This window comes from Perca fluviatilis, chromosome 11 (genome assembly GCF_010015445.1).
Source record: "Perca fluviatilis chromosome 11, GENO_Pfluv_1.0, whole genome shotgun sequence".
NCBI classification, from domain to species: Eukaryota; Metazoa; Chordata; class Actinopteri; order Perciformes; family Percidae; genus Perca; species Perca fluviatilis.
Window position 1 is genome coordinate 4,805,398 of NC_053122.1, and position 21,773 is coordinate 4,827,170.

General features: G+C 42.6%; 1 protein-coding gene across 1 annotated transcript in view; it reads left to right on the forward strand.

The window, feature by feature from the left end:
- The first annotated feature begins 166 nt into the window (after window positions 1-166).
- Window positions 167-21,773, forward strand: part of LOC120567839 (HERV-H LTR-associating protein 1) — a 29,490-nt gene continuing 7,883 nt past the window's right edge. Inside the window, exons 1-11 of the mRNA XM_039814912.1 lie at window positions 167-258; window positions 1,995-2,051; window positions 3,861-3,941; window positions 6,269-6,352; window positions 6,717-6,800; window positions 7,754-7,837; window positions 9,288-9,344; window positions 10,768-10,848; window positions 12,334-12,366; window positions 12,476-12,565; window positions 13,027-14,136. Of these exons, the coding sequence (XP_039670846.1) occupies window positions 168-258; window positions 1,995-2,051; window positions 3,861-3,941; window positions 6,269-6,352; window positions 6,717-6,800; window positions 7,754-7,837; window positions 9,288-9,344; window positions 10,768-10,848; window positions 12,334-12,366; window positions 12,476-12,565; window positions 13,027-14,136 (1,852 nt within the window). The 5' untranslated portion in view covers window position 167. The remainder of the gene's footprint in view (window positions 259-1,994; window positions 2,052-3,860; window positions 3,942-6,268; window positions 6,353-6,716; window positions 6,801-7,753; window positions 7,838-9,287; window positions 9,345-10,767; window positions 10,849-12,333; window positions 12,367-12,475; window positions 12,566-13,026; window positions 14,137-21,773) is intronic.

Genomic DNA, 21,773 nt, shown 5'->3' on the forward strand with positions numbered 1-21,773 from the left:
TATAAGAGAACTCATCTGTTATTTCGCACAGTTTATAGAAATAAAGGAGCATTTCTCAGTCATTTGTACGCAGCTCAGTCTCTGAGAAACTCATATCGTGCAAACGGCTAATATCCAGTTTGTGTGTCTGTGCGTTCCTGTGGTTACAGCGGCGCTTCAGCGGGGTCATGGCGGGCGTACAGAGAGCCACACGGCGTCCACGCCTCGGTTTTATACTCGGCGTCTCCACCATTTCACTCCTCATCCTCTGCAGCCAAGGTAGGACTGCATGACACGTCGGAGCGTTCCTCCCAACGTTTTATTATTGTTGCTGTAATTACACTGGTCCAATCACATGAGGCCACGCATCATGAAGATGTCCTTTTGTCGTTTATTTCCACGTTTTCGTCGTAAGACACCATGAAAAAAAAAAACAAAAAAAAACAACACATAGAATACAATGAGTCAAATATACCTCTTTCAGTCATTTTACAGCACACGTGTCAAACTCAAGTCAAATCTGGCCCCTCGCAGGTTTCCATCCGGCCCGCATTTCAATTTAGGTTCACAATAAATTTAGGCCCACCTAGTTTTTGTTGCTTTTTCCAAAGTTTTTGTTGCTTATTTCGACATTTTTGACTCCTTTTCCGGCAGTTTATGCCCTTTTTTTCAATGCTTCAGGCACTTTGTTTTAACTTTCTGGATGCTTTACTCAATGTTTTGCCGCTTTTCCGGAAGTTTTTGGCGCTTTTACGATGTTTTTGGCACTTTTTTAGACAATTTTGACGCTATTTTTCGGCCTTTTCCAACTTTTTTGGCGCTTTTTTAAACGTATTTGTCGCAGGCTGAGGAACGTTTTTGCCAAACTTTTATGGGGCTCTATGAGGCCCAAAATGTAAGTGAGAAGACTACAGTGTATGAGACATGCAATAATAATACAGTCAAAATATTTGACTTTTTCTCTTAAATAAACACGTCAATAATCTCCATGTCTGGCCCTTGATGTGATTCTCATTTTCCAGTCTGGCCCTCTGGGAAACTGAGTTTGACACCTCTGTTTTACAGTCTCTTAAGCACGTTTCCTTGACTAGAACGGGCCCCACAATGTTAGCGTCACAACAGCACAGAAAGTGCATTAAATGCAAAGAAATTACAACAAATATTAAACACAAACATGACAAGGCTGAAACACAAAAGCACATTTACCGTGTGCACCTCTTGGACCGTGCTAACTCTTTGTTTGTGGCCGTACATTTTTCTTCTGCAGCCACGTTGCGCTCTCTGTATACCTTTTACCCACAATGCAACAGGTGTGGCCTTCGCTAAACTCTGGTAATTTGACCTTTGACCTCAACATCAAAAATGGCACAAACAGAACAAAATTTAAACAAAAATTATTTTTAAGAGTACAATTTTAGATCAAAAGTCCCTTTTTAAACTCTTATTTATTAGATTTTTTTGTTTTTAATTACTGTATGAATTCAAACACTAATAAAATTATCAAAATATAGACTAAACATGAAATCTCAGCAACACTGTCCCTCAGACAGTTAGAGTTGCAATGCAAGAGGTTTGAGGAATCTGCATTTTTCTTCTTGTAATTGTTGTATTGTATTATGTATATTAAATATATATAAAGGAGCAAACTATTTGAAACCCCTTTCAGTTTAATATAATCCAATTGAGCTAAAAATTATTTCCCAAATGGTGGTTTTCTTACAGGACTGCTGTATTTGATTTGATGTAATGCAGTTCCGTGCGAGGCTGCAGCTTGCAGGGGTTATAAAGTCATAATAATAATAATAAATTTTTTTTGTATACCACGTTACAAAACAATGTTACAGTGCCTCACAAAAACATTGCTACTGCAAAAATGTTACAAAGTAGAAGCTCAAAGTGGCATGGCACAGAGAGACCAATTAATGCTGAAAAATGCAGGTTCTATACGAATAAATGAGCAAGGAAATAAATCTTTTGCCTTTTAAACATCTGATATGTGTTTGATTTCCCCACAGCTTCAAGAGACAGGCGGCAGGAAGAGAGGCAGCGGAGAGACATCCTGGGCTCCACAGGTCTTTCTCATTTCATCCTTCTCTTTCTGCTGTCTGTTAGGGCTTATTTTCAGGCTCCACCTGCTAGGTCAAAGGGAAACATGAAGTCAGTCCACACAACAAGTTCAATACAGATAGAGAGATAGAGATATAGATAGATAGATAGATAGAGAGATACTCTGTTCATCCCGAGGGAAATTTTAGGCATCCAGTAGCTTAGACAACCATAACACAACACACATACACATATATATCTCACATACATAAAAATATCTCACAAGAAGAGTTAACATTTAGTGAAGTGATTCCAAAGGTCTGGTATGGACTGACCGTGTGATGCACTGACCATGATAAGGTGCTATATGGTAGAGTGTGTGCAGTGGTGGTAGTGCAAAAGTGAAGAGTGCAATATACAATATATAACAGTTCCCCGTTGTATATTGTATGTCACTGTGACAAAGGAATACAAGTTTGTATTGATATATGTTTGAACGTCACACAAACCAGCGTTTCCCCCAGTGTATTTCAAGCATGGTGTCCCACCTAAGGCCTGAGTTGCTGATTGGATAAACCATCTGTCTATCACCACCTATAGTTGGTGATAGACGGGCCAAATCAACCAATCAGATCAAACTCTTACCGAAACCAGTCGGGAGAAGAGCAGAAAACATCTTTTCCTCCAGAGAAAAGCCTCCAGTGCCGTTTTTTTGCTCTTCTTTCAATGAAGGAATACTTTCTAATTCAGATAAAACTTGCTGCGATAGCTACGCTCATCTCATCCGTGGAAGCCGCCACGTTGTTCAGACTGAACAGTCGCTTCTCGTTGCGTCACGCCTAAACCCGCCTCAAAACTCAACGCTGATTGGTTGATCGTTTGGGGAACGGCTCCAAATTTTCTCTAATCTCAAGATGCCAGACTGCTCTGAGAGTGGAAAACTGGAGCTCGCCAGATCAGGACGCTCTCACCAGGCTAGCATACACATGCACAAGTTGTGCTAAATGATTTTGTATTTGAAGATGAACACTACTGCTAACACAAGTTTTTATGCCAGAATAAAACCTCAATATAAAGTGTAATTTTTTTTTTTTCATTTCTTCTTTTTTTCGGGGACTTAAAGCCTCCGACGCGACATCATACGAGGCAAGAAATGATGAAACGTTGAACGAAAACTTACACAAGAAAGCTGTCGCTGTCCTCATCCATCCAGTCTTTGTATTGATTGTTCCGTTCCTCCCGTCTCTGTGTGTACCGGAACGTGTTTTCTCTGCGTGTCTCTACGACGGGTAACGCTAGACAGCCAATAACAAACACCGTCAGATCTTGGTAGAAGCATGCTGCGTGCTGATTGGCTCACTGACGCTGATGAGATTTACTCCTTAGGTTTTGAAATTGGGTATTGAGTGATGAGGCATCTGAACCATCCCTTTTTTAACGAGAAGAAATGCTAATAAATCCTTTCAAAACATTCAGTTGTTCCCTGATTTAATAGTCTAATCATCCACCGAGTCCAATTATAAATCCAGCATCAAACAAAACGAATGTGACTGAAAACTGAACATCCTACCAATCCAAATGATAAAGTATCAAATTATATCCAATAAAAAAGACGCCATTGACTCAATAAATGAGACCCATCCCTTCCCTGACCTGGTGTTATTCCGGTAAGTACCACACCCGGGACTAATTCCTCTGGGTAATTGTCACCTTTTATTCTCATTTTAGTCCATTTTTGCACTAATACAGCCACGTTTCGCTGATGCTGCTAATTCCATAATAGAGATTAAAACCTGAGTATGATATTGACTCTGCCGTCTGCCGTTATTTCCCAGAGATCCCGGCGGAGCACATCGACCCGGCTGCCATCGACCTCACTCCCCTGGTCAATACTCTAATAAACACCAGCCAATCGGGTACGTTGTCATAATATGGCTCACGTGTGGATCAGTGCTGAGCTGTAACTCTATCATGTATATGTCATGATTACACCACAGCTTTTTTCTCTCCTACAGAGGTCAAACTGCAGAGCTTTAAAGGAACAGTTCACTCAAAATGACACAAAGCACTTTCTCACTTACTTGGTATCTATCCCTGCTAGATTATATCAACGGCGTTCCACTTCCGGGATTGCTCCGTTGCCGACGGAAAATTCATTTTCGGCCGGATGTCCGTCCCCTTCCTCTGTCTCTGTGTTGGCGTTCTAACCTCCGGCTGATTTCTGAGGACTATGGTTAACTGCTCCTCAGATCTCTGCAGGGTAAATCCAGACAGCTAGCTAGACTATCTGTCCAATCTGAGTTTTCTGTTGCACGACTAAAACTACTTTTGAACGTCCACATGTTCCACCAAAACAAGTTCCTCCCCGAGACTATTTAGCAGAGGCACCGTGGCTCCGTCCGGAGCTTAGCGCCGCCCAAGAGGATTGTGATTGGTTTAAAGAAATGCCAATAAACCAGAGCACGTTTTTCTCCCATCCAGGAATGCTGTGTGGACTAGCCAGACCCTCCTCTGCAGCGCTGGGGAGGAAGGTCTGACGATGCGAGACTACTCCGTGCAGGTTGTGATTTAGTTCTTAAATCATTTTAAACGGGTCTTAATTTCGTTTTTTTTTTGTGACATTTATTTTATTTTTCTCATGACAGATGAAGACATGAAAGGGGAGAGAGAGAGAGAGAGAGAGAGAGAGAGAGAGAGGGGGAATGACATGTAGCAAAGGGGTCATAAGTCGGAGTCGATCCCGCGGCCACTGTGTCGAGGAGTAAACCTCCACATATGTGCGCCCGCTCTACCAACTGAGCTAACCTGGCCACATGTTAACGCTACTTCTAATGCTCGTTGAAATGTTCTCTTTTTGATTCCGTAGTGTTGGAGTTCTTTCTTGCGCTAATCCAAATATAATTTGCTGTATTATGACTACAAATGAAACCAAACAACTCACAGTATATTGCAGCTCATCAGCTTTTGTGTTTTTGGTGCGAGTCTCTTTCGGATTTTACCGCAGACATAAAACAGATTTTATTCTTTAGCTGTGGGGGAGTGCAAGTTACAAGTGCAAGATACTTGGCTTGAAAAACATGAATGTAGGGCTTGTATTTGAAGCCTAGTGCTTCTTATGCAAGGAAGCAATTAAATTCTTCTTATTTTCTCAGGCATTTGTGAAATTACACTGTGTGTGTGTGTGTGTGTGTGTGTGTGTGTGTGTGTGTGTGTGTTTGTGTGTATGAATTGGTATGTTCTGTCTGGTAAACATTTTCGAAGAGTGATCATTTTTGTCTTACTTAACAAATGTTTGTGAAGCAGGACATTTGTAAATCTATTTTCTATACATAAAAAGCAACACACGGTTGAGGAATTTATTAAATGTACATTGTCTGGGGCGCCTGGTTAACTCACCTGGTAGAGCAGGCGCCCATATATAGAGGTTTACTCCTCGACGCAGCAGCCGTGGGTTCGACTCCGACCTGCGGCCTTTTGCTGCATGTCATTCCCCCCTCTCTCGCCCCTTTCATGTCTTCTGCTGTCCTATAGAAATAAAGGCCTAAAATGCCCCAAAAAGTATCTTAAAAAAATAAATAGAAATGTACATTTTCATTCCATGCATTTCCAGCAGTTTGGACCATGATGTGGCTACACCACAGATGCATTCTGGGTTGTTTGCATTTCTTTAAACCAATCACAGTCGCCATGGGCGGTGTTAAGCTTTTGACTCAGCGACGGCGGCTCTGTTAAATAGTCCCAGGAAGGAACTTGTTTTGGTGGAACATTTGCACCATGGAAAAGATGAGAGGAGATGCCCTAAACATATTTTTTGTAAATCTTTACAATCATTCCCCGAAAGAACCGAGCAGACCTGACTCGTTGCACCGTCCAAATTATCTACAAAACTTGAGAATTTCAGCGTGTAGTTTGCTAGCTCGGAGTTTGTTGTTGTTTTCCCGAAACGAACCGAGTTTTGCGAGGCAGTAAATGAACGGTCGTCAATCCAGAGGCTCGATACTGCGATACACTTTATTGTCTCACAGGACAGGGCTAACAGGAGTCCCAGAATATAAAACCAAAATTTTTTTGGAGATTTGGGTGAACTGACCTTTTAAAAACCTGGTCTGCCAGGATTCCCTAGTTTGAACCAAAAATAACCACCGCATCGTTCTTGACTGAAACCCACATATCTATAATTTAAACATCCTTCTATGCCGATGATCTTAATATAATTCCTTCCGTGTCTCTTCCTGTCCTGCAGGCTCCCGGCAGCTCTTCTCCCTCCTCAGTGTGACGTCCTACAGCTCTCTGGCTCTCCACAAACTCACCCTGCTCGTCTACAACAGTAAATATCAACTCTTTACAAAGTTCTCCATCCTCCCAAGGCTGCTCAGTAACAAGAGCTTAAAGGGTTACAGTTAGATAGATATTGGACCTCAATATATTGAGATAAGTCAGCTTTACTGGGTCCATTTCTATAATAAATATAACTTTGTCAGTGCTGCCATCTAGTGGTTTGGATGTGTAACTGCCTGTAATGAACATTGTTTTTTAGTTTTTTTACTGTGGATACTTTTGGAGTATTATAGCACCACATGTTTGGACATTATAAGTGCTGAATGAAATCAAATGTAATTGGCTGAAAGTAAACTGAACTCTCTGAACTAATGTTATCTCGTCCTGTCACGCTGTGTTTGTGTGGTTCGCAGTTTCCAGCATTAAAAGTTTAGAAAGCAACACGTTCAGGAGAAGATTCTGCTACTGTGTCACAAATGAGACCAACGATCTAACAGGTGAGCACATTGAAATACACATGGGGCCCTATTTTAACCATGTAAGCGCACGGCGTGAAGCGCCTGGCGCAGCTGTGTATCGGGCGTGTATGAATCCACTTTTGCAAGTTTAAAGGTCCCATGACATGGTGCTCTTTGGATGCTTTTATATAGGCCTTAGTGGTCCCCTAATACTATATCTGAAGTCTCTTTTATATAGACCTTAGTGGTCCCCTAATACTATATCTGAAGTCTCTTTTATATAGACCTTAGTGGTCCCCTAATACTGTATCTGAAGTCTCTTTCCCGAAATTCACAGATGATGCGCCCATGATTTATAATGACCTGCTTCATGTAGTTCTACTGGAACATAGGGTCAGTTTCAGCAAATATGACAGAAAGGTAGTTTTATAAGTCTTACCTACTGCACCTTTAAACGATGCGGGCGCTGGATGGGAAATTGATAACTGCGTCGGTCTTAAACTAGCAAAGACACTTGCGTCGGGCTTTGTGCTGCGCCGGGTGCAAGATAGAGCCTTTCAAAAAACCACAGCAGCTGATAGGCTCTTCTAAACTATACATATTGTAGATAATGCGTGTTGCCAGTAAAAGGCAATTACTAAAAAACGGCTTAATCACAGAGCACTCACACTTGTAGATTGGTTCAATGTGATAAACAACATTTTTGTCATGGAAAAAAATTCCCATTTGCGTGAATGTTGAATGTTGGAAAGGATGGATTGATTTTATTAGCCCACATAGATGAGATTTTAGGTAATAATGGACCATTTACTGTAACATTACCCACACTGTTTCTTTGCCACACACTTTGTATGACTAACTTAAACTGCATTGTGTTAATTGTTTCATCTATAAAAAGTGTAAAATGTATGATACTCTGAACATGTTGACTTGATAGTTCAATAAAAAAACAATATATACTGTATATGTATTTTTAATATCTCTTTCATCAGACTTTACGGCCATCCTGTTGGATGTGATGGGAAACTCAACCAGTTACCTGCATGAGCTCTTTAAATCTGCCTCTATCTTATCAGGTGGGTGGATGTGAGCTCATTACATGTTTCCTGTGGTTTCCTGGCCGCTCTCTGTGGCGGAAATTCTAAGACGTAGTACGTGAGATCTGGAAAAAGCTCAACAAGAACAGGGCTAGCCTAGAAATCTAGACCACCCTAGTGACAGCAAATGTAATTTGCAGCCAGGGTCAGTCTAGCAACTCTCCGTTGGCTTGCGAGCTGGAAAAACCAAACTCTAGTTGGGCCAATCACATCGTGTACAGAGTTGGTGGGCGGGGCTTAACATAATGACGGCAGAGTTGCGACGGTTCTGCGTGAATTCCCCGCTACTTGTAAACAAAGAAGATGGCTGCTGCTGCTGGAGAACAGCGGTCTTTGGAATCGGCTTTGGCCGCGACTCTGGAAGACTTGGAGTTCAGCTTTTCTTTGAGAAAAGAACAAAGAACGGCACTGAAGTCATTCTTAAAAAAGGAAGATGTGTTCGGAGTTTAAAGTTTAATCTATCAACTAGCGTTGCTCTGGTTGGTTGTAGCGCTATCCTATTGAGTGCAGAGAGAATTTGAAAGACAACCGTTTATCCCGCCCCTCGGATTGAGCCCTGCCAATGGGGAGTTCCCAGACCCAACATCTGGATGTGGGTCTCTGGCTTGTCAGGCTAGTACAGGGTTGTAGTCAAGTCCACCTTTGTCGAGTCCAAGACCAGAACTAGTCAAGACCGAGTCCAAAGAGATTCCAGTCCAAGTCAACACCGAGTCCAAATGAGAGACAGTCAACACTGAGACCGAAAAAAAAAAGATCCTCTTCAAGATGATTATTTTGCTTAATTATTTGTAATAATCAAAAAGCAAGTGCATTTACTTAAAATATAAAATGGAAATGTTCCCATTCTTGAACGTATTACCTGTCCTGAAGAATTCATAGTCCTAAGTGCTCACTGACATTGTGTCTGTGGCCAAAATGAAACTGATTGATACCTGTTGATTGAGGTGTGTACCAGGCGACCAATCACAATGCCCGTTCTAGATGGATTTTAAATAGAACTAATACCTGTTTTCTGAACGGGCGCACTCCATCAATGGTTTTGTTTTGAAGGAGGAAGTTACTTTACTTTTTTACTACCAGAAGACTTCCAACTTTCAGACAGGTTGCTCACGTCACATCTACGTCGTCTCTCTCAGTTGGAGGCTGCTCAGTAACGCTCAGCCAGCACCGGGAAAGTGCTTCTAATATCCTTCACTGGTCTCCGTCAAAGTCTGCGGCGTCGCTTTGTCCATTTATTTCACTGTCTATGGGTGGGAGCAGGGTCAAAAGGGCAAGCATACATAAGAACATTCTGTCTGAAACCTTTTTATAAAAGCAGAAAACTGCAGATTCAGAAGAAAGACTAAGCAACAGCGTAACACATTAGAAATGTTCCTTTACACTTCATAATGTGACGCAGTGTGGTTTTTCTTCTGTTTGTGTGTCTCAGTGAGCCAGAGGAACAACTCTGAGTGCATTTACATCTGTGTGATGGCAGGTAAGATGGGTAAGTAGAGCTCACTGGATCCGATCTGCTGAGTTCTCTTTCAAACAGCGCCACTGTGTGTTCAACGTGCAGCATCAGCACCGTTTCTACCATTACATTCAGATCCTTTTATTCTGCAAAAGTGCATTTGTAGACATTGTAGAGATGTTCTGATTAGAGCTGCAAAGATGGATCAATTAGTCCTCAACTATTAAATTAGTCGGCAACTATTTTGATAACCGATTAATCTGTTTGAGTCTTTTTTTTAGGCCTTTTTCAGCCTTTATTTTGATAGGACAGCTGAAGACATGAAAGGGGAGAGAGAGGGGGGAATGACATGCAGCATAGGGCCGCAGGTCACAGTCAAACCCGGGCCTGCTGTATTGAGGAGAAAACCTCTATATATGGGCGCCCGGATAGCTCAGATGGTAGAGCCCTCGTGTTGTCTTCCCGTCGACCTGCAACTTTTTGTTTTTCTGAGTCCACATTTTAAATGAAAAAACTTTTATCAACGTTTGGTCATCTTTTTCGACACTTTTGTGGCTTTCCCCAATGTTTTTGTCACTTTTTTCAACGTTTGTCGACTTTTTCTGAGCCTTGTGAAGTTCTTGTGGGTGTTTCTCTGACATTTTTGTCACTTTTTTGACATTTGTCACTTCATTCGACATTTTTGTCACTTTTTTGTGACTTTTTTGTCACTGTTTTGTGACTTTTTGACATTTTTGTCACTTGTCTCTTTTGTCACTTTTTTGACACTTTTTGACATTTTTGTCACTTTTCTTTCAGTTTTTTAACATTTGTGTCACTTTTTTAAAACATTTTGTCACTTTTTTTTATGTTTGTCACTTTTTTCAGTTTTTTTTATCAATAGTTGTTTCTTCAAATGCTATAAAATTGCCTAAAAAGTAGTGAAGTGATTATTTATTTAACTTGTGAAGGGTGTAGTGAACCATCCACGACAAATTTCAGATTAAGAAACTTTTTGAAAATGGGTCAAATTAGACCCCGAGGAGCGAGGACAACAGGAGGGTTAATTAAATTCAATTTTATTGATAGTATCAAATCCTAAAAGGAGTTATCTCAGGACACTTTACAGATAGAGTAGGTCTTGACCACACTCTATCATTTACAAAGACCCAACAAAAAGATTTTGTTCATGTTTCTACAAGTACATTTAAAATCTTCTGCAGCTACAATACGTGTTTTGTGTGTTTAGTTAGTTATTTGATGAAAATCCATTTTATTTTAATTTATGACACAATTTCCATACTCTAATTAATTATTATGGTTTACTGACTCACATAACCTTTAAGATTAGGTTGTACTGATATTGAAAGCATTTGAACTAATACTCGGAGGCACTGGCGGACCATTTGTGTTGCAGAGTTGAGAGGGTTTTGAAAAGGTTGTGTGTATGTGTGTGTGTGTGTGTGTTCTTGTCCAGGCAGAGCGGTGCCGGAGCTGTGGGAGGTCGGCTCCGTCAGGCCGCTCTTCAACCAGACCATTGTGGAAGGACCACACAGAGGTTTGTTCGCAGTACACACGAATGCACTCCTCCTATTGTCATTCACTGATAACATGCAACTCAACCACCAGGTGGCAGCATCGACTCAGGAGAGGACCTGGATTTACCAGCACAGGTGTCCCCTGTCATGTTTAAATCCAGGAGGCTACATTTATGGAGACTAGTACAGTGCCCGTTCAAAATATGCATGTTTGGAACAGGCTGATGGCTTGGCCTGTGGTATTGCTGCTTGTAGCCCAAAGCACGTAATATGCAACCAGCCTACTACTGACTTACTGTGTACTTCTACTTCAGAGGAAAACATTGTACTACATTTACCTGACAGAGAACGTTGCAGATTCCGATTTTGCTAACAAAATATCACAATAAAAATGTGGACCAAACACAGACACGTTGCGAATGATAGAAATGCCTTTTTATTGAGTTTCCTCTCAGCAAAATGCTCTGAGTGAATTTAAGCAGAAGAAAACAACATTTGGATGAGGCGATAGCTTTTTTGCATCAGGAACTATATTTATGACATGATAATCTCAGAGAATATCCAGACTTTCACACCTTTTGGTAATGTACGACTTTAATCTAGAAAAATGTCGGAAATTTTTTTTTTTCCTTGGAATAATACCCCCCTTTTCTTTTAGCTACAATGGCCCTGACACACACTCGCTAGCGTTAATTATCTAGCAATCTTTTTTGTACGACTTTACTCCAAATTTAGTGATGGGTTTCTAGATAGCTGGTGCAACCCAATCCTGTTTGGAGAATTCGATTCTGTTTCCAAGGGGTTCACTTCCTCCTTCCTACCTTTTAAGGCTCTGACACACCAACCCGACGGCTGACCGTTGGCAGAAAAGGCAGTCGGACTGATCAGCCTCTCCGAGTTGGTCCAAAAAGGGCCTCAGAACACACCGAAGAGACGCCGACTTGAGCGCACGTTCTGCACGTGCGCGAGACGTACTATGTCTCCATAACAGCAGGCAGCGCTAATCTGTATTGTCGCCCAAAAAATGTAAGCTAATTGGACGAACGCGTCACGTGGGACTGGCTTCTCCGGAATTTCAAAATGGACCATAATGGCAGCTCGTTCTGAATACGATCACGCATTTTTTATGAAACGTATTTCTGAAAACATTTTAAGAGAGAAATAGGCCGTACAGTTGCTGAATCTGTCTTCATTTCAGATCGACAAAGGTGAGTTTAAAAGATTTTTGTCAGATTTTGAGAGCCGTTTGAGAACCGTCACGCTCATCCCGCTCGCCATATCCGGGTTAGCTCTCCACCAATCAGACTGGTCATTGAGTCCGACTGTCCACCCACCGATTCAACATGTCAAATCGGCCAAAATGAAGGTGGACGGATCCTCCAACGGACGACGGCACAGAACACACCGAACAGACTCGAGTCACCGACCTCGCCAGACTGACTGACGGCCGATAATCGGGTTGGTGTGTCGGCGCCTTTACTGAACCTTTCATCTTCCTTTTCCAGTAGGTAACATCTCCTCCATCAGACTTCCCCTCGGTGAGTAACTCAGCACCCTTAAAAAAAGTTTATTCAAGCATCTCTTGTCCTCAAGAGGATGCTTCAAGAGCCATAATTCTTGTTTCCAATCGTCCATTTTATGCCCCAGAATGGCACCAACTGCCCAACAATCTGAGTCACATCTCTCCATCTGGGATGAGCTCAGTGTTAACCAGCAGAGTCCAATCCACCGCACATGGTGAGTCCCTGCAGGAGGCCAGCGTTCATGTTTGGCTCATTTCAGTTACACTTTGACTCATTTGGTTCAGTCTGAAACCTGCAGACTGGGAATTGGATTCTAATATTATCCAGGATAGCTTTTAAATGTTGTAAACAGAAATGTTAAGCAATTGCTCACGACAGGTTGCGGTATGTTGCAAATATATCACAGCTAAGGGGCATTGTTTGGCCTGACATGAGGCGGAGGGTCAACAACGTCCTTAACTTAGACTTTTTAATGCATAAAATGTTACAAAATAGTCAAAAGTACATTCTTTGAATGTCTGATTTTGTCCAATCAAAGATTGATTAATCAAATAATTGAATTATAGACCGCAGCTGGTTAAAAAAAGTTCAGATGAAATCCGTCAGTGTTGCCGATTTGTCTTCCACCTTATTGAAGATAATAAAGCAGACTGTGTGATGTTTGTTTTTTGTTAGTTTCACCAACAACTATGGATGAAACTGCTGCAACTACAGCAAAGATCACCTCTGCCCAGCAGCTGGCAACATCTCCGCAACCTGCAACTGCGATGCCACAAAGTCAAACTACAGCGGACAGACTGGAGACGACGGCACAAAGAATGACGACACAAAGAGTAATGACGACACAAATGGGTACGACGCAGAAAGTAACAACACAAGCAGTAACGGCAGCACAGACAACGGATACGGAAAAAACAACTATTGCACAACCAATTACCTCAACGCAACCAACCACCATCCTGCAAGTCCCCAATGCATCCGTCACAACAGCTGCAGCTCCAACCACAGAAACGATTCCACCAACCACAGAAACGGCTCCACAAACCACAGAAACAGCTCCACAAACCACAGAAACAGCTCCATCAACCACAGAAACGGTTCCACCAACCACAGAAACAGCTCCATCAACCACAGAAACGGTTCCACCAACCACAGAAACAGCTCCATCAACCACAGAAACGGTTCCACCAATCACAGAAACGGCTCCATCAACCACAGAAACGGTTCCACCAACCACAGAAACGGTTCCACCAACCACAGAAACGGCTCCATCAACCACAGAAACGGTTCCACCAACCACAGAAACGGCTCCATCAACCACAGAAACGGCACCATCAACCACGGAAACAGCTCCACCAACCACAGAAACAGCTCGGCCAACCACAGAAAGAGTTTCATCAACCACAGGAACAGCTCGACAAACCACAGGAACAGCTCCATCAACCACTAAAACAGTTCCATCAACCACAAAGAGGTCTCTATCGACCACAGAAACAGCTCCACCAATCACAGTAACCTCTCCGTTAATCACTCCGTTGAGTACAACCCGACTGACCACAGCGTCAACAAACCCCACCACGTCCTCACCAGTTATTAGTCCGACCCGGCTAACCACAGCTACACACCAGCCAACAACAAAGACCCAGCGCATGACTTCGACAGTTCACCCCACAAGACTTTCAACTGGGCGTCCAACAGCAGGACCTACGGAGGTTAGAAGGACTACAGGGTCTCTGAGCTGGAGAACCACCACACCCAGCAAGTCTGTGGAAACAGAAAAACCAGGTAAATATTTCTCCGTTCACTAACCCTTACCCTCAGGATTATACAGCAGCTGGGAACCATCACTTTATCGTGGTGGAGAGGTTTGTATGTCCCTATGACACCGAACATTAGCTCAAAGTATTCGGCCTTGTTGGAGACCCTGAATGGAGTCCTGTATGGGGCTCCATTAGTGGATGCCATAGTTTTGCTGAGAGACAACGCGCATGTGGGCAATGATGGAGACACCTGGAGAGCTGAAATTGGGAGGAACGGCCTCCCTGATTTAAACCAGAGCAGTTGTTTGTTGTTGGACTTCTGTGCTAGTCATGGATTGTCTATAACGAACACCATGTTCGAACATAGGGATGCTCATTAGTGTAGTTGTTACCAGAGCACCCTAGGCTGAAGGGGTTGATTAATGATTTTGTGATCGTCTGATCTGAGGCTGCATGTTTTGGACACTCAGTTGAAGAGGGGGGGCTGATCTCTCAACTGATCACCATCTGGTGGTGAGTTGGGTCAGGGAGTGTGGGAAGACTTTGGACGGACCTGGTAAGCCCAAACGGGTAGTGCGGGTAAACTAGGAACGCCTGGAGGAGGCCACTGTCCGACGGATCTTCAACTAGCACCTCCTGCGGAGCTTAACTGGCATCCCTTTGGAGGTTGGGGGCAGTGAACCCGAGTGGGCAATGTTCAAAGCTTCCATGGCTAAGCTGCGGTAGGAGCTGTGGTCTTAGGGTCCTACATGCCTCAAGGGGCGGTCAACCTCGAACACAATGTTGGTCAGGAAAGCCGTTCGACTGAAGGAGTCCGTCTGGGATATGATATCCCAGAGGACTCCGGAGGCAGTTACAGGGTGCCGACAGGCCTGAAGGCGTGGCAAACTTGGCAAAACATTGAAGAGCAATAGAAGCTACCGAATTTATCACAATTTTACTTTTTGTGCTGATGCCTGTGGACACATCTTCAGTTCCTGTAATCATACACCCTCCTCCAGGCGACCCATCCGGGGCTGATCAGACCCCAGCTTGTGTCCACATAGCAAGCTACACTTGGCTCTTCTTCTTTTTAGCCATAGCATCTTAAAGCCCTTTCTGCTACATTGGTGGTACTGCAGATGGCTCTCCTCTTCCTCTCTCCCTCTATGCCCAATTTACTGAAGGCTCTGGCTAAAGAACGGCCTGTGAATCCCGTACACCCTACCTCTACTGGGAGACACCTCGCTCTCCATCCTCCAAAATTGATTGTAATGAGCTTTCAATTGAATCGAAATCAGAAGCAGGATCAGCGATTCCAACGTCCAGAGCTTTGAGACCGCCTTCACGAAGGAGGGCCAGAACAACTTCCGGAAGCGAGGAGATATCAAATAATAACTTGGGATCCACAAAGTCAGGGGCGTTTCCAGGACTTGAGGAGCTTCTAGGCTTAGCCCGGACCCATTTAAATAAACGTAATGCAATGCAAAACAGCAACTGGCTTGCCCAGCTTGTTATTAGCCAGTGTATGTTCATTTCAGCTGCCCAGTTTTGTAGATGTTAGTTACATGGCACCAATATTTGGCCTAATAATAACTGGCCTGGCAACCCAAAGACCAAGGTTTTGTTTCCAGATCTGTGTGGCGACTTATGATGCGGGGGGTCTGGGTGTCCTCATTTTTAATGTTAAACACTTAATTTACTGCATTCAGGTGAATTTTTATTTTAACTTTTTCTGAATCAATTGCTGGAAATATCTGCCTCTCAGGCACTCTGTATTGCTTTAAACCATTTATTCTCCGGTAGATCGACTTTTCTAATTATATCTGAGTCAGCACACATGTAGCCTATAATTTACTCCTCCCTCCTCTTTTGCTTCTTTTGTTGAGGCAGTAACCTCCTTAAATGTGCATATGACAATTATTCACCTCAATGATACATTAATTCATTTTAATGAATTAATAAACTCCTGGACTGTAATATTTATATTATAATAGTGTTTGAGCAAGATTTCTGCTCATGTTCAAAACTTTGTGCACATTCAAAATATATCCCATCTGTGTTCTCTGTGATTTGGAGGAGTTGTGATATTTTGCGAAAAATAAAGTGATAATAGGCTGTTACAAGAATACAGTCAGTATATTTCAGAAAATAATCTACCTGCACCATAACCTGCTGTGCATTACGTGATTGCTCTGCTGATACGGTAGATCTCAGACCTTCTGACAGACTCAGAGCCCCGTTTTGGTCTGAATGAAACCAAGTTTAGCTAGAGAAGTGGCTGTATACTGCTCCATCGGAGGTGGAAAACCGAAACTACAGCAGAAATGCGTCCCATCTGCCGCAGCATTTCCTTTATAAACCTGCAGCTGCACAGATCACGGAAGGCGCGCTGCTCATCTCTATTTTAACAGCGAGAGTGGACGCTAAGCGTGTGTTTGAGTCTGACTTACATAGGCTGTTGTCCGGTTTCATATTTGTCAGTCAACTTTTCAAAATGCATTCGGGGCAACACTCAAAACATTTTGCCGGGGCTGAACCCCCTGCAAAATCGACTCAATTTGCACAAAGCCAAATTGAATTGTGGATTGTAGAATTTCTGCGCTAGAGCAACTCTTGTCTCTGAAGCCTGAAATTCACTCCAAATGTGTCTTTATTTACTAACCATTGACATGATAATGCATTTTATTTATCAACATTGTCTTTATGTGCAAAATAGCAAAACTAATGTGACCTAAATGACAAAATAGTTTTTTTCTTAGTGCCTTTTTTAAATATCAGGAAAACATACAGAGGTTCTTTTTTAAAGCATAATAACCTCTTCTATGAGGACATTGTCACTGTGATGTGTTTTTCACCTGAGAATTAAATGCAAAATAGTGATTAATGACCCAGAGACTCTTAAGGTATAAAAGTAACATTTAAGAGCTGCTCTGCTGTGCAGAAGCAGTTTGACTTTGACTGCTGACCTGCTCTCAGAACACAACTGTAATCATATCACATCCATTCACTGTCATTTGGGGACACACTAACGGATACTGATTCAATTTTAGCCCGGAGAAAGGTGTGCATTATGTGTGTGTGTGTGTGTGTGTTAAGAGCACGGGAAGGAGCCACTCAGGAGGCTAAGATAGTCACTATGGTAACGCAAACGCAGCCCCACAGCCCCCTTTATGTGAAAGCTTTAATGGTTTGAAGATGCAAAGGTTAAAAGCAAATAAAGGCCAAATATTCATCCGTCAGCTCTATGATCAGTGAGCCTGTCTGTGAAAAGGAACTAAGGTACAAAAAAACAAACGATACACAATCAAAAAGGGGAAATGAATTCTTTAAATGATGTAACAGCAGTATAAACTTAATGAATTTAGAAACATCAATAGGATATTTAGTAATGATGAATGAAAAAAACAACGCTGTGCAAGTCCAATTGAGTTAAAAGATCACATTTTATTAATGATACATGAAAACATTGACTTCAAATTGTCTTTTTTCTTAAACCTCCATTGTGTCATTTTTTTGAGTTGATTCTTAGCAAAAAAAACTTTTGTTCTTTCACAAATATGTGCTCATTCATGTGTAATTACTTACCACCAACTAATCAAAGTATTCTCGAAAGCGTAGAATCTGCCATTCAGAATCATTCAGAATACATACAGGCGAGTCGCTCGAATGACGCCCGCCATGGTGCGCCTCCATCTTTAAAATACCTTAGCCAAAAAGGGATATACCTCTGCATTTCGCGCTTTTAAACTCAGTCAACCAGCCAGGACGAATGCCAGCCTGGAGGGGAAAAGAGAATTAAAACAACAACGCGACAGGCAAAGCAACAAGGGGAAGGGCTAGAAAGTAATATTCAGTTGGTTGTAATATACAGTTTCACCACTAGGTGGGAGAAATTCTTACACAGCGTAGCTTTAAAGGAAACTTAATGATATATACATTTTTTGGTGAATTTATTTTGCTTCCCGTCAAAGTCAATAGACACATAAAGGCCCTGGTATCCAAGACATTCTCATTCTCATCATTACATGCCTTTTGATTTTAAATTGGCTAATTTATGGATCTACAAAAACACACTAAATCCAATGGGAATAACATGTTAAAGTGAGAACTTATACAGTATTTCCAAAAAGATGATCCAAACCAAGATGGACCCACTACAACATTAAATCAATAAAATCTTTCTACTGTGCAAATTAACCCAAAAATATAAATGTCCAGATTGTATTTTTGACATAATTTGTAAGGTTTTCTTCCATTTTTATTGATTGCTTTGTGGTCCTGTTTTCGGGTACCTTACTTATGTTTAGCCTTTTATTTATGAAGTCGTACACTGTATTGAATTTGAATATTCAATTCAGTTTTATTTATAGTATCAAATCATAACATGAGTTATCTCAAGACACTTTACAGATAGGGTAGGTCTAGACCACACTCTATCATTTACAGTGCCTTGCGAAAGTATTCGGCCCCCTTGAACGTTTCGACCTTTTGCCACATTTCAGGCCTCAAACATAAAGATATAAAACTGTAATTTTTTGTGAAGAATCAACAACAAGTGGGTCCCAATTATGAAGTGGAACGAAATTCATTGGCTATTTCAAACTTTTTTAACAAATAAAAAACTGAAAAAGTGGGCGTGCAAAATTATTCAGCCCCTTTACTTTCAGTGCAGCAAACTCCTCCAGAAGTTCAGTGAGGATCTCTGAATGATCCAATGTTGACCTAAATGACTAATGATGATAAATAGAATCCAGCTGTGTGTAATCAAGTCTCCGTATAAATGCACCTGCTCTGTGATAGTCTCAGAGGTCCGTAAAGCGCAGAGAGCATCATGAAGAACAAGGAACACACCAGGCTGGTCCGAGATACTGTTGTGGAGAAGTTTAAAGCCGGATTGGATACAAAAAGATTTCCCAAGCTTTAAACATCCCAAGGAGCACTGTGCAAGCGATAATATTGAAATGGAAGGAGTATCAGACCACTACAAATCTAAGAGACCCGGCCGTCCCTCTAAACTTTCAGCTCATACAATGAGAAGACTGATCAGAGATGCAGTCAAGAGGCCCATGATCACTCTGGATGAACTGCAGAGATCTACAGCTGAGGTGGGAGACTCTGTCCATAGGACAACAATCAGTCGTTATACTGCACAAATCTGGCCTTTATGGAAGAGTGGCAAGAAGAAAGCCATTTCTTAAAGATATCCATAAAAAGTGTTGTTTAAAGTTTGCCAAAAGCCACCTGGGAGACACACCAAACGTGGAAGAAGGTGCTCTGGTCAGATGAAACCAAAATCGAACTTTTGGCAACAATGCAAAACGTTATGTTTTGCGTGAAAAGCAACACAGCTCATCACCCTGAACACACCATCCCCACTGTCAAACATGGTGGTGGCAGCATCATGGTTTGGGCCTGCTTTTCTTCAGCAGGGACAGGGAAGATGGTTAAAATTGATGGGAAGATGGATGGAGCCAAATACAGGACCATTCTCGGAAGAAAACCTGATGGAGTCTGCAAAAGACCTGAGACTGGGACGGAGATTTGTCTTCCAACAAGACAATGATCCAAAACATAAAGCAAAATCTACAATGGAATGGTTCACAAATAAACATATCCAGGTGTTAGAATGGCCAAGTCAAAGTCCAGACCTGAATCCAATCGAGAATCTGTGGAAAGAACTGAAAACTGCTGTTCACAAACGCTCTCCATCCAACCTCACTGAGCTCGAGCTGTTTTGCAAGGACCGAATGGGCAAAAATGTCAGTCTCGATGTGCAAAACTGATAGAGACATACCCCAAGCGACTTACAGCTGTAATCGCAGCAAAAGGTGGCGCTACAAAGTATTAACGGGGCTAAGGGGGCTGAATAATTTTGCACGCCCAATATTTCAGTTTTTTATTTGTTTAAAAGGTTTGAAATATCCAATAAATTTCGTTCCACTTCATGATTGTGTCCCACTTGTTGTTGATTCTTCACAAAAAATTACAGTTATATATCTTTATGTTTGAGGCCTGAAATGTAGCAAAAGGTCGAAAAGTTCAAGGGGGCCGAATACTTTCGCCAGGCACTGTACAAAGACCCAACAATTTCAGTAATTCCCCCAATTTAGTGCGACAGTGGCGGGGAAAACTCCTTCTAGGGAGAAACCTGGGACAGACCCAGGCTCTTGGTAGGCGGTGTCTGACGGTGCCGGTTGGGGGTGTGACGAACAGTGGCAATAATAGTCATAATAAAGATAATGGAACACTGACCAGAAATAGTAGTTGTAGTAGTTCATGGCATAGCAGGGCACTACAGGGCAAAGCAGAGCATGGCAGGGCATAGCAGGATGTAGCAGGACGCAGCAGGATGTAGCAGGACGTAGAAGGCGTAGCAGGATGTAGCAGGATGTGGCAGGGCGTAGCAGGATGTAGCAGGACGCAGCAGGATGTAGCAGGACGTAGAAGGGGCGTAGCAGGATGTAGCAGGATGTGGCAGGGCGTAGCAGGATGTAGCAGGACGCAGCAGGATGTAGCAGGGCGTAGCAGGATGTAGCAGGGCGTAGCAGGATGTAGCAGGGCACTGCAGAGCGTAGCAAGGTGTAGCAGAGCACTGCTGAGCGTAGCAGGGTGTAACAGGGCATAGCAGGATGTAGCAGGGCACTGCACAGCATAGCAGGATGTAGCAGGGCGCAGCAGGATGTAGCAGGGCACTGCACAGCGTAGCAGGGCATAGCAGGATGTAGCAGAGCATTGCTGAGCGTAGCAGGGTGTAACAGGGCATAGCAGGGTGTGGAGCAGGATCACCGGGACAGCTGCAACCATGATTTAGGTGCCACCCTAATTCAGGGAAACAGGCTGGGCAAAAAACAAACATAAGGACTCCGGGGAGTAAGCTCCCCAGAGCATAACTAAGGGAGACAGGTTAAGGAGAGGAGCCTGGTCGGGCTAGAACTCTCCCCGCCGGATCGGGCTGTACTGGCCTTTCTCCCTCTACTTTGATTATATTATTGATTAGTGCTGCGTTCATGCCACTTCAGAATAACAGGCATCGCCCCCCTGGTTACGTTGTTTTTACGACTGGCAGCGTTCACATGGTCGGGATGCGTGTTCTTCTTCTGGTATATTGGCGTTTGGCATAACAACTTTTTGCATGACTGCCACCAACGGTTGGCCGTAGCCGAGAGCATCAGGTGTGTGAAAACATGGAGGCCAAAATAAATTTTCTGCTGTTTTCTTATGCGAGCATCCAAACAGCACATGGACAAGTGTTTGTTTGTGTTATCTGCAGGACAACCAACGGGAAAAGACACGGATAATGTGGTTTTTTTTTATACATAGGCCTATTTATGAATAATTTGAAACATATTATGTCTGTGTATGTTTCTTGGCAGAGGCGTTTGTCCACAATAAACAGTTTATTGTCATTAAAATATGTTCAGTGAACCAAAGTCACCTCCATCAAACGTCAGTTGTCAACAACGCGTCACCAACTGGGGAACTCGGGTATCTAAATCCAGCCCGAGTTTCCCACCTCTGATTCCCACAGGACTTTACGTGAATGGTGACGTTTTCACTCGGAAAAACGTTTTTCCGATGTCCATGAACGCACGGTATATGGTAGATTAATCTGACGACTATGAAGAGAAGCAGAGAAGAGAAAGGGTGCTGCGTCTGCAGTCTGCAGACACACACCCTCCC